The sequence below is a fragment of the Osmia lignaria genome, chromosome 12 (assembly GCF_051020975.1).
Source record: "Osmia lignaria lignaria isolate PbOS001 chromosome 12, iyOsmLign1, whole genome shotgun sequence".
In the NCBI taxonomy this organism is placed as follows: Eukaryota; Metazoa; Arthropoda; class Insecta; order Hymenoptera; family Megachilidae; genus Osmia; species Osmia lignaria.
The window spans coordinates 7,597,642-7,611,081 of NC_135043.1; the positions used below are offsets into that span (position 1 = coordinate 7,597,642).

Below are 13,440 nucleotides of genomic sequence, written 5' to 3' on the forward strand. Positions count from 1 at the left end.
AGGTGCTATCATAGTAAAGAAGAAGATACCAAATACCCCCTATTCGAGCATCCTATTATATAAAAATTCTATTACCTAAATATGATATTTCAGTAGAATACTGCATTTTACCTATCCAACTCAAATTTACAATTATCCCTTTTATTGAGCTACAATTATTAACACAACACTACTATTCCCATCACAAAAGTATGTTATTATTTCGATTATCTTCATCCTAGATACCATCCAAGATAACCATCATTATCGATAATATTAGCAATCCAAGAAACTTAGGTACATGTTCAAACAACGGTAGATAAGAAATCAGCACAATTTGTCGAGCCATTTTACTAAACGTCACCGTCTTAAACGACGCTTAAACGTCGCACGGGTATCAAGATCGACAAAAATAGAGGTGAAAATCAAGGAGGGGTATTAAAGAACTGAAAGAAAAATGAAATTAGCCCGGATAGCAGTCTGAGAAAGTCGCCGAGTGAAATGTTAATTGACGTTGATTCCAGTTGGAATCGTGCCTCGGGACCATTGTGATATCTTGAATCGGTGGACGATCGTCCTTGTTCTTAACCAGAAAAGTCGTGTAACGGAAGAGCAACAATAAGAACTAGCTCGAAAAATATCTCACGCTAGATTCCCGCCGATGCTCATTGTTCGTTGCACAAGCTTACGATCTTTCCGCGTGAATCGTATCAGACCGTTTGATCGGGAACGAGCGCATCTAGAAGATGCGAAGCGGATAGCGCCGCCTCTTCTCGTGGAAACTAGCTTTTCTTCGTTCCTGGGGAAAATAAAAGAAGCAGAAAAATGCGTGCACGTCGCGAACAGGATACGATTTACGATCCCTTGATCCGTTACCGGTAACCGGCTCGTCGAGATTCATTTTTACGGGTCACTCGTATCGAAACCACTACAATTTCATTCTGAGAACTTTCAAAGTTTCGATCAATAATTCTGAAGTTAAAGAAATGTATCAGCCGCTAATTAACTTGTCAATCTAGTAAATTACATAATTACATCCCATAGTACACACGCGATCAAATCAGGCTTCCCTAGGGAAAATGGCGATATAGATAACTATATTAAGTAATTAAATAACTAGTTAACTGGTTAATCATACGAAATCTCTTTCAGTTAAATTAAATATAGATGCAGGTAAGTAGGAACTTGTATAATGTAATTCTCGAGCAATCGGTTGATTGTTAATCGGACGGTCAATTAACGTAGAGATTTTCGAGCTGCAAAAATTATGAACCGTCCGAGAAAGGCAAGGATGAGTCGAGACTGGTCCACGACGAGTCTTTATACCAAGTTGCACATCAGGTTTCTTCGTTTACAACTAACCACGGCCTATTCCAAGGATCTGTTCTTTCACCAAACATGGTCAGACCGTGTCGTGGTGAACACCGTTGTCCCTGTTCTTCGTTTTTTACCAAAGCCGAAACGATCCACGCTCGTTATTTCTTCTAGGAAACGAGCGACGATCTCGTCGCATTCCATCGTGCAAATTTTCAGCAAACCAGATCCACGGGACTATCTGAACCGTCCTCGCGGTTTCAACTCTTTAAGGAACGACATTTCGCATTCTTACGCGTTCAGAAATGAAAATAAGAAAGAGGAGAGGTATAAATTCTGCAATTTTTCACTTAATATCGATACCGTAACGATAATGCAAGGCGACATTGCGATAATCAACACTGGTAAGCTTCCAGAACGAAAGAAAAAGGTAGAAAAGAAATTGTAATCACGTCCGGGGAATCGATTAGGAGGCAGCGGGCCCCGAATTCCGATCGGTTTTCGGCCCCCTTGGAAGCGGAACTCTCCCGTCCCGCTCGTTCTTATTGTCTCGCGGGTCCCAGCTGGAGAAGCTCAGTTCTGCTCCAGTACTCTCCGGAGTAACGTCGTCGCCGTACACTCTCTTCGCGATCATCTTTCCATTCTGATCGTTCTTTCACCGAGTCGTTGACACGCCGTTACTCGCGTCCAAAGAATCATCCTCCCCGGCTGTCATCGTCAACGAACGCGATTTTTTTTTCCACCTTCCTCGAACCGTACGATCGCCTCTATCGAACGTGTGCCCGCGAAGAATTGTGCAAGTGCAAGGTGACTGTCACGGTCCTCCGGGAGGTCGTCGATCCGCTCTCTCGTGGACGGACGAAAAATTTGAGAAACAATTTCGTATACGCTTCTAGATTTTGACACGGACGAGATCGTTATGGCGGCCGGCGGTTTTTGTCGCGATTAGAGAGTCCGCAACCGGTTGGCGAGCTTAGAAAATGGCAAACAAGACGCAAGGACGGTGGAAGCGCGCGAAAGTCGCGTCTACCTAATCGAGACTGAAAACGAGCATCGAAGAAGGAAAAAAAACGTAACTCGGTATTAAGTTGTGGAACGAGAGCAAGGGAAAAAGTGACTGGGACGTTCCGAAAGGTACGACGTGTGAAACGGGTCGAGAGTTTCTCGAGAATCTTCGAAATATTCCCGATAACACCGGTGGTCATTCGGAGAACCTTCCAGGTGCTTCGTGGGAATCTTTAAGAAAGATATTTCGAAGGATGTGAAACGGTGCGATGCTCCTTTCATGGTGAATTTCATTGAAAATTCAAAAAATTGCGTGTTGATTCGAAGTGCTTTGAAAAATAATAAAATGTGATACAGATTCCAGTTTATGTAAAAATTTATCCCAAAGTGTGATACTTCCACACAAGTACATTTTCAAAAGCTTTGCTAAAAGGGATCCTTCAAGAAACCCATAGAAAAATCAATAGAAACCTAATTAGAAATTTAGAAAAATAGACTGCGATCCAAAACAGATGTAAATGAAATAAACGAAAAAAGAAAAGAGGAGGGACTCGGAGCGAAATATCCTCGAGCGAAGATCGATGTCTGTTCGCGCTCGAGCGGCCTCGAAGCCGTGTGATAACTGATAAATATACCGGTCTTGCGGTACTCGCCTAAGAGAATGCGGTTACAAACACCAGGGGGAAAAAAGGAATACGGTGGTAGATCTTTAATGGTTGTCGATACTTTCGTTTAGAAAGCGCTCGGCCGTGTCAGTTGGACAGTGATCCGCGATCGCCGCGCATCGTTGACGCGTTTCATCCTTCGAATCGGCATCAAATCTGATCGTTAGATAAACGAGTTTTGGAAAACGCGCGATCCGCGATGTGAATCGTACAGGAATCTTGACTTGAGAGAAAGTCTTGACCGTGTGAATGAGTAAGTTGTTTCTTCCTTTTTTTTTCTGTATGTTAATTGAGAATCTCAGTTACATTTCTTTTTGCAACAATTATTTAAAATTAATTGCACTGAAGGAGTTTATGTACACTCGCGATCAAATCAAAGTTCCTTAGGAGAAATGGCGATACAGGGGAAGCAGGAATTCTCAGAATTTTAATTTTAATTTTTCCCGCGCAAATGTATACAGTCGCGTGATAGGGCCAGACTCCTATACGTAGAGCTCCCTCCCTACACACTGTCATTCACCCCGGTGATGCCTATAGGGAAGGGCGAGGTGTACTATCGCTTCTAATTTATCTCGTTTCCGTTTTCAAGTCGCTGATCATTGAAGCATAGAGAACGAAGACAAATTATGCAACTAAATTCTAGTTATTCAAGTATTTTATTAACGATTGAATTTCTTTTCAGGAGTGGAAAATGCAGCTACCAGTTCGGGCTCGTGTTTGGCCAGGGAGGAAGAAGAGGCGAACACGATGGAAACGGTTCGCGATTTTGTTGAAAAGATAATCGAAGGATTGATCGGTAGCGTGGAGGACACGCCGATCGATCGATTATACGATCATCCAGCATGTAAGTTAAAAAGTACGAACAAACTCTGTGCCTCTACTACCTTCTATTCTTAAATAAATCGTAAGTAGCAATTAATCTCTCTGAATCTGAAGTGATTGAGAAAGGAAATGATTGAAATATTCTAAGTTTAAAAGCAAAATGATTGTGTAATAGTGTAAGTTGAAATATATGTAACTAAACAATGCTGCCATCTGTTGAAGAAGCTTTGTTGAAATAAGAAAAAACACGCGTCGAATTCTTTTCTCAGTCACTAAAGCAATATTTCTATACGATGCTCTGTACTGTAGTCAGCAATTAACTTTCAAGCATTTCAATGACTACTTTTAATCCTCTATGCCTTTCTAAAACGCGACATTACGTTACTTAGCAATTAACTCTCGGATAGCTCGATTGTTTCCTCGACATTTTACGTATAAAGTTCTAATAAAACAAAATAAGAATTAAACCTGATTGAAAATCATCGAAGAAACAATCATGATATCTATTGATACTTTTTATTTACTTATACTAACACTTTGGCTAACGCTAATTAACAGATGACAAGCTTTTGGAAAAGTATAATGTACCCTTGGTCGATGCTCTAACACGTTTGGCCGTGGCTCTGGAATTATCCCTAAAAAGTGAGTATTTGTATCCATCTAAACTATACATGATTGAAAATGATAGAAAAATGCTCCTCGGACAAGGTATTCAAGTGATGCAGCTATGTAACACAGGTTGCCTTCACAGGGGCATCAGTGTGTACAGTTGGTGGAAAAGATTCATCATGAATTGAAAACAGATGAAAAATCCATTGACATTAATTTTAATTCTGCAGAACGAACAAACAAGATGACAAAGAGGAATAAATTCTGTTTTATCACAAACAGCCTTCAGAATATTACTGCCTGTGAACTTGGTATAAACAAATTTTTATTACTTCCACGTATTGCAATATATATAATGATACAATTCATTTCAAATGAAATAAATCGAGATCGAATTGGAAAACAAATTTTATTGCGGTCAAGAAAAATCGATCCTTCGATCAGCCGATCAAAACATCAGCCAATTACCTCGTACGACATTAACAATTGACTTGGTATTTGCATTCTCTCAGCAGCCATTCGATTACGCTGGAACGTGGCCTAGCTTCGTTTCTTACATAAGCGACACAGAAATTATAATTGTCGCTCGTGGTCGTTGTTTGACGCGATCTTTCTTCCCACAAGCATTTTCCATCGACTCGTATCAAACTTCCTCGAAAATTCTCTTTAAAGAAAGAGAAACCTAAAGTTTCCCTAATCATCGTGCGGGTGAATAATCGACTCGCGTTCCAGCAATTGCATCGAATCATTACTTGAATAATAGAAATCAGAGTGGGGAATTTAAAAATAGAAAACGTAGAATTTGATAGATCAACGATAACTGAAACGAAAACGGGGGCGACACTTTCGCACGGTCCTGACGGACAATTTTTGCGGCATCAAAGTTGCCGTTTCATCGATATAAATTCGACTTGATGACCTCCGAGCGGTCAGGAGATTCGAATCAGTCGAAATGACTTGTAACTCGATCGACAATGGAAAGAAGATCGTGACAAAAGTTCACAACTCTTTTCTTCTTCTCGAACGACGACACAAGATCGTTCGTAACGTTTCGACGAATTTACGAACGAAAGACACGATTGAATTTCTACGTCGTTGGAATATAAGTTTCTTTCTTTCGTTCGGTTTTACCGTGACCCGAGACCGGCATGCATAAAAAGGCACCGTTCGTCAGGAATTCTTCGACGTATGAAAAGCGAGCAGCAAGTGTACCTGAGACACGTGTTTACATGGTAAACCGATCGCTGCGTTAAATGGTTTATGCAGAAGGTATACAAAAGATGTACATATGTATAACCGCAGTCGAAGTCCACCTTCCCTATAGACATCCCAGGGAAGACTGACAGCGCAAGGAAAAAGCTGAATATATATATACTATCCACCGATGACAAGATGTCTCGCGGGGCGGCACAGGGGCGAGAGGAGATACTACACACACGTCGACTGACCCCTTAGTTTAAGGCGAGTCTATACTTGATGTCACAAGAGTCCATAACTAAGCGCGCAGGTTGGAAGATGGTGGGGGAACGCGGCGATGGTGGGGGAAAGCTATCCGCCAATCGCTTTCCACTTCCGCTGGAAGTATCGCCAATCAGAGCGACAATGCGCAGAAAAGAACGAAAACTGGTCTTTTCGCAGTTATGCACTCTCGTGACATCAAGTATAAATATCAGACGCGACCGCTTCGACCAATCATACGGCACGATCGAAAGTACGTGCGAGCTGAGGTGGGGTGCGTCCAATCAGATTGCGTTATTCTTATAAGATTTCTAGTGATCGGTGGATAGTATAAGAGTCTGGCTCTATCGCGTGATCGCGAACGTTTGCGCGGGAAAATTTGAATTAGGTATTATTATTTCAAGATAAAATTATTTTGCAGAGGACAATTAGCCTTCGATTAGGGGCATGTTTTATTCGTGTTTATATATTCTAAATATTAGCTAACAGAATTGGCAGGGAAGAAATTAGCCTGCTCTAAAGTGTCCAAGAATTATACTCTCGGATAATTCATCTCTTATTAGGTACAACAATAAAACGACCAATTTCCGTGCCGAAATATCCATCGTATTCTAAGAAACGAATCGTCCCATCATTCTTCGATCGAAGGACGAACATCTAATTTGGCTTATAACGCGAAACAATAGAGGATGTAACAATCTTAGGACAATAATCTTTATTCAGACAATCGTGGCTCGTTTGTGAATTACGTAAGGAAATGAGTCAGTCAACATCCACAGGAAAGTCTGCCTCCTCAGTATTCCGGAAAAGATCATTTTTTTTTTCCTTCTGCTTCGAGAGATCAGGACAATTAATGCACATCTTCGAGTTTAATACCATTCTTGTCTTTAAAAATCACTCTGTGCGTCTGAAAATCTTCCATTGAAGCTGATAAGAAAGTCGATTGCATTTGTAGATCATTCACTGTTCGAAAAGAAATCTGCCTACCGCCAAAGGGATCGTCAAATAAATTAAATATTTTCCTAAGAAATAAACAATTGTCCAGTCTATCTATCGAATCAATATTTACCCATACGCTTTCCATTATCTCAAACGGAAATTTATTATTAGATTTTGATCTCAGCTATTATTGACTGATAAAATGATTCATCTATGACTGAATCGAAACCGAAATAAGGCGGGCGACTCATTGAAATCCGCGATTTAACATCCGATTCATTGAAACCCCCTCGATTCCCGCTCGAAAGACAGTTCGGCTCTTCGTCATCCACTCTACTGTTCCACCATACGTTCTACATTCGATTTCCCGACACCATCGATCCGCTAGATTCGGCTTTCTGTTCGCTTTGATGCCCGCTCGTCATCCGCTCGCGTTTTCGCCAGGGCATGTAGGTTCTCTCGCAAAAGTATCCCCCACTAGAAGGAAGCCGTATAGTGAGGCGTATGTGGGGTACGCAGCTCGCGCGCGTATCAGTCCGCTTTGGTAAAGGCTCAGTCGCGAGCAGCGCAGGCCTGCGATTACACACACACAGACGGTGGGCAAAGATTTTTAGCCGGTTCGACGATTGACCGATTCGCGTTTTAGCGAACCGATTCAACCATGGTGTCGTATAAACGGTATCTCACCCTTTGATCGTGTCACCCTTGAAACAGTGAATCCTTAGTGCGTTGGTTAACTCTTTTATCGTGGAGAGCGTGTAAATGTGAACATAGAAATCCGAACGTCAGTGTCGAGTCATCAACGATACTCTTGAGAGAAATGGTTCGAACGAATCCATGGAACCGATCGTATTAGAAACTAATTAATTGAGCTTCGAGGAGACCTTGACGATCATTGAGAAACCGAGTTGTTTACGCGGTAATGGAGGAAGACGATAATCGATAAGAAAAGGTGTTGTACTCATTTACGATCAGAACGTAATTGCACTGGCTGGGCCAACTAATTGGTTGGATAACAGCGCCCTTGAGAGATAAGATAGTCTCGCGGCGGAAAGAACGTAGGAAGATAGAACCTGTGTCGCGATCCAGATAATCAGTCAGGTAGAAGAGTACCGATTTGAACATTGTTTGCGGTATTAATTTGAATTGGGAATTGATTTTCTTCAAGTTCGATCGAGGGCTTTCGATCTACATTTTTATCATGGATAAAAAATTAAATCATCAACCGTAACACAATGTACTTAATTTTGACAATTAATTACATTCACAAGTATTAATAATTATACTAAATTTCTGAGCATATGTCAATCAGTTTCTGCACGAACGATGACTTAATTAGCATTTATTTTATATCAATGTAAGCTGTAGCTGTGAGGTTGTCCAGTTTGGTACAATTATGTAACAACTGCCTAACTGTAATTTGAATACTACATTCCTGGCATATTTTCGGCAGAGATTTATCTATCGGGCGCTACACCTGTTAATTTTACATCGAATCATAAAACTTGATCCTTTCTATTTGAATTGCTGTCACGTACACTCGCGATCAAATCAGACTTCTGTAAGGAAAATGAGGATATTTCAATGTTCCCGCGCAAATGTTTACAGTCACGCGATAGGGCCAGACTCCTATATATAGGGCCCTTTTCCTACATTGTCAATTTTTCCAAGGATACCTATGGGCAAGGATGGGAACCCCGGACGTCATCATTTTTCCTATGCGTAATATTATATTGAAACTTCTTGAAAATTACTAATTAGCTTCGATAAACGTAAAAACGAGGGAGAAACCCGCGAAGCCATGTGTCGACTGTTCAAATAACTTTCCTTCCCTTCGAACAGACCTTCTCGAGCATCGATTTTGCTTCGAGGCAGATAGCAATATCTTCCTACAATTTTCTCTACACTTGTTCATTGACGAACGTAAGAGAACGCGGGATTATTGTCTCGCGAGGCTAATTCACGCCTCGGCAATCAAAGTGCTCATTACGCAAGCGTAATTACAACGATTGCAGTCATTAAGAACCTCAGTTTCACGCGGTTGGCAAAACTCTCACCGTGGCGAAACGAAAAACCGATCGCGATTTTATTGATCGTAAGCGATACCTGTTAGGATAAATAAAATCATTAACACGCTGATTACGTACGGAAAACCTGTTCATGGATCATTTTTTTTCCAAAATCAAATATTCCGATTTACGTAGAGTCACGCGTAATAATTGTCTTATTGAATTGCATAACTCGTGTTTTAATAGATAAAAAAAAAAATGAATCATTCTATCTGAAACAACACGGTTATCGATGACGACAATGATGATATTCAAAGGAATATTAAGAGCTCGACAAAGGTAAAAACGTGTCGTCTCGAACGGGAAATCTCAAAGTCCGTAGGATCGTCGTCGAGCGACTATTCAAATGAGAGTTTAAAGGCCGTTCTCACAGCCGCGAGTTCGTTTACGCGTGTATTCTCTCCAGTCGCGTAGTAAAGTGTACACTCGCGATCAAATCAGGCTTCCTCAAGAAAAAATGACGTCCCGGGTCTCGACCTTCCCCATAGGCACCCCCGGGGAGAATGGTATGGATGAGAGAAGGAGCCCTATATATAAGCTTCTGATCCTATCACGTGATCGTAAACGTTTGCGCGAAAAATTTGAATCGATATTTATTCATTATTCATATCTCTCATTTATACGTTAAATTTTATAATAATACTTTTTTTCTAAATTACTTGTAATATAAATATCATCAAAATGAAGATTCTGAGAATACCCGTTTCCCATATATCGCCGTTTTCTCTCGAGAAGCCTAATCGCTTCATCGTGAATGTACAGATGTAAGTACTTCGTAACCTTGCGCGCGTTAACTTCCATTCGAAGAACCATATTGTTTGAAAGGACTATTTTTAGCTGAGCAAAGATTAAGATAATCGATTTAACGAATGAACGAAGCGATCAGGAGGAGAGATCGAACGTTAACGATTTCCGTGATAAGCGAATCGCAGCGGGACTAATTCATTTTTCCTACAGTTTGCCGCAAACATTGAGAACGCGAAACGATCTTCCGTGGTTCGCCGATTGTTTAGAGAAAGTATCAGGAAATAATTCTCTGGATAACGCGACGGAAGTGTGAAACGTTCACGGATGATCGTCGAGGTCTCCCGAGTAACCTATCCTCTCGCATAGTTTCGTAGAAATCGTTTCTGTCGAAGGAAGAAAAAAGATTTCTTCGAAGCACGAGCGAAGCATCGTTGAAGTTTTTCGAACGTTTTCAGAATCTGATCGAGGGAATCTGATCGATTTAATCGATGATCGAAGAGAAGAGGGAAGTAAGAAAGTGAGAGTAATCGGACAATGTTGGCAACGATTAATCGTGACAGTGTGAACGAACCGTTTAAGAATTTCTCGAGAGACACGAGGTGAAACGTGTGATAAATGTTTCTGGAAGTGATCGAAGAGATGCTGACGCTGATCGGCGGCCTAATCGTCGCCTATATCGTCTATGTTCTATTCAACAACAAAGATGGTAAATATTCGATGATACACGATTAATCCTTTCAGTAATTTCGAGGTATTTATTTATTAGATCGTCGAACATTTCAATCTAAAAATTTCAAAGTCCAACCCTAAGATCAGATGAAAATCAATTAAAAGCATTATGGAATTAAAATTCGATATTGAGAAATTCGAAGTTCAAGTTTAACATCAGATAACAGAACGAGAACATAAATTACAGTTCAATTTCTAAGACAGTCGTTCTTTTGTATATGTTTTTGTCCAATAGTTTCTAGCGACGACGAACAAAGTAGAGCGGTTACAAAATCCCGAGATCCAGAACACGCGTGAAAGCATCGCCATCGGCACAGATTCATCGCGGTTATTGTAAATTGTCACCGGTAAACTATTTGTGCGTCCCTGGCACGATTGCACGTAATAATCCTCTACTCTATCTTGTCCTTTTACGGGACACCGTAACAACGCTTGATTTCACCAATAACACCTCTATTACATTATTCTGTACACTTGCTATCGAATCAGGCTTCTCTAGGAAAAATGGTAATGCCCCGGGTTCTCACCCTTCCCCTTAGGTATCCACGAGGAAAATGACACGATACAGGGATGAAATCCCTGTATATAGAAGTCTACCCCTATTACCTGACCGTAAATGTTTGCGCGATAAAAATCTGAATATTTTCCTTATTATTCATAATACAAGTAGTAGAACGCTTTCTAGTGATTTCCGGGGCAGAACAATCGCCACGTTATTGTCACCGATTCGATTATTCGATTGTAATCGATTCGAAGGAATAACGACGCAGCTACCGTCGCGATAACACGTCTTGCCTTCAATAGGGTCATAAGATTATCGCGAATCATCGTACGACCACTCGTACGATTCTTTCGCGTTCTATGCTCGCCTTTCACGTTCAACATTCTAATTTTTTTCTTTTCCTTTTCCTCTTCATCTGCGTCGACTTCGGTCGACCGAAATATCCGCGTGATAACGCGTTCCATTTTATTGTAAAGTCATGAAAAGGGATCTCTCGCGATATAGCTGGAGCATGGGAACTTGATTGCAAAATTCGGAAATATCATTTTAATTAAAATTCAGATTAATTAAAAATAGAAACGGCGATAAAGAATTTTTGACACTTTGACGGCTGATAGTTAAGAAATTTTATCAATGCCCCTCGTGTTACTAAAAACCGTGATGATCACGAAATTTACTAAAATTAATCATTCACGTACACCTAAATTGCAACACGTCACACTTCTTATCAATCAAGAAAGCTCTTATCACTTATCGAACACGAGTTATGACATTCTTTTTCCTCTCGGAAAAGAAAAATCGTTTTGAAGTAGTTCGTAATAAATGGATTAAACGACAATAGATCACGTATTGTGTGAAATTCCTTGATAAATACGCTAAAGTCAAGCAAACAAAAGTAGTACATACATACAAGTCACTAGCCACTTAAACAGTTAATTAACGAATTAAATATAGATGTGGGTAAATAGAAACTTGTATAATGTAATTCTAGAGCAGCCTAAGTTAAGGTAACCCGCCAGAAAGCACGGTTTTCTCTTCTGATTTTCTTTGCTTTACTGTCCCGTGAACGTCAATTCGCCACCGAGAAACCTTTCTATACCGTGATTACGAGCCACCAACTATAATCGCCATAATTTCGTTACATCAGAACGTTCCGTACGTGTCGATTCGATTTCGCGCTTAACAAATCCGAAATGAAGCGTGTCACTGCGTTCGTTTCATTCACCGAGCAACGGATAATTAGTGGAAAATAATGGAAGATAAAAGAAACCAGAGATTTTTATGCGTTTACGAAACATGGGAATACTGAAACGCGTATTTTAGGATAAAATATGCAGAAGTTACAAAATGTGTAAATTTTGTATAATTTCAGCAAACCCATCGAAGAATATTTATTGTGAAAATCTGTATTTGCATAAATATTCACGGTCTAGTAATTACCGCTTTTAGAAAGCACGAAAAACGAACGAGAATTTTGTAATTCGTGGAAATATTTACATATTTATCGATCATCCCGGACGATCATCTTCGAACGAATGCGTTTAATTGCAACCTCGCTTGGTTTGCGTCACTTTATGAATAACCAACGGAATTAATAATCGTGAACATGCGAGAAAAAAAGAATACGAAGGACGTTTAGTAAAAAGTAACTGAAATATCGACGTCAGGATGCATCTTCCTTCGCGGAATTTATCGACGATATTCTAGTCTTCGAATGTAACATTTATCTGACGTTCATCAGAATATAAAAAGGGAAAAAAGATATACAAGATATCGTGTAACAAGTGGAACATGGAATGGAGAATTATCAGATAACATTTTTTGTCAATATTTCAATGATATGAAATACAAAATTAAATTAAAATCGGGGCTCTCTCCATGGTCCGCCGTCCGAGGGTTAATAGAAGTTGGTACGATTATTTTCAAAATAAATCTTCAATTGAAAAAAGGAAAGGCTCAGAATTAATCTGTTATTAGTAATTATTGAAACACTGAAACATTCCGATGGAAAGGGGGACACAAGCGGGCAGAAGTATCCAATAGGGAGATTAATTAATTGAAAGGTGATCGTGCGTACGGTGTGACTAATGAATAGCTGCAAAGATAAGTAAGCGAACGAAGCTAGCCAGCAGGAAATAAATGTAGGCGACCTTCACCTTCTGCCGAGAGATCAGGGTTAGAAAGCCCATCGACCGATCGAATCAGCTTCTTCGGAAAAATCATCTTTCTAATGGAACATGGCGAACGCGAGTCATCGTACATTCTATATTTAGAAAATAAACACGAATGTGATTTAAATAGAATGGCGAATAATAGTCGTTAATCAGGAATCAATGAACGCGATCGATTCACGTTAATCTTAACATTACAAATTAGGTGACTTTTAATTGCTATTTTACTATCCTATTACCCCGTAAATGAATTCCAGTAATAAAGATTCCGCGCGCGTCATAAATAGCCAAGGTAAAATTGAAATACCGTACGTAGCCGCGAGTAAGGAACAAATAAAATTTCTCTGACACCCATAACCCGTCCTTCCGGGGAACTTCAATTTTCGAGCCGACAATGAACAGGCTATTAAACGCGGGACTTCGTAGCCGTG

General features: G+C 40.2%; 1 protein-coding gene across 18 annotated transcripts in view; it reads left to right on the forward strand.

Annotated features, from left to right (window-relative positions):
* Positions 1-13,440, forward strand: part of LOC117602933 (uncharacterized) — a 39,337-nt gene that overhangs the window by 13,746 nt on the left and 12,151 nt on the right. For 5 of the 18 annotated variants that reach the window (XM_034321523.2, XM_076691255.1, XM_034321528.2 and 2 more), the window contains exons 4-5: positions 3,646-3,819; positions 4,344-4,427. In XM_034321523.2, the coding sequence (XP_034177414.2) occupies positions 3,646-3,819; positions 4,344-4,427 (258 nt within the window). The other 13 variants (XM_034321529.2, XM_034321525.2, XM_034321530.2 and 10 more) reach the window with 13 other exon arrangements.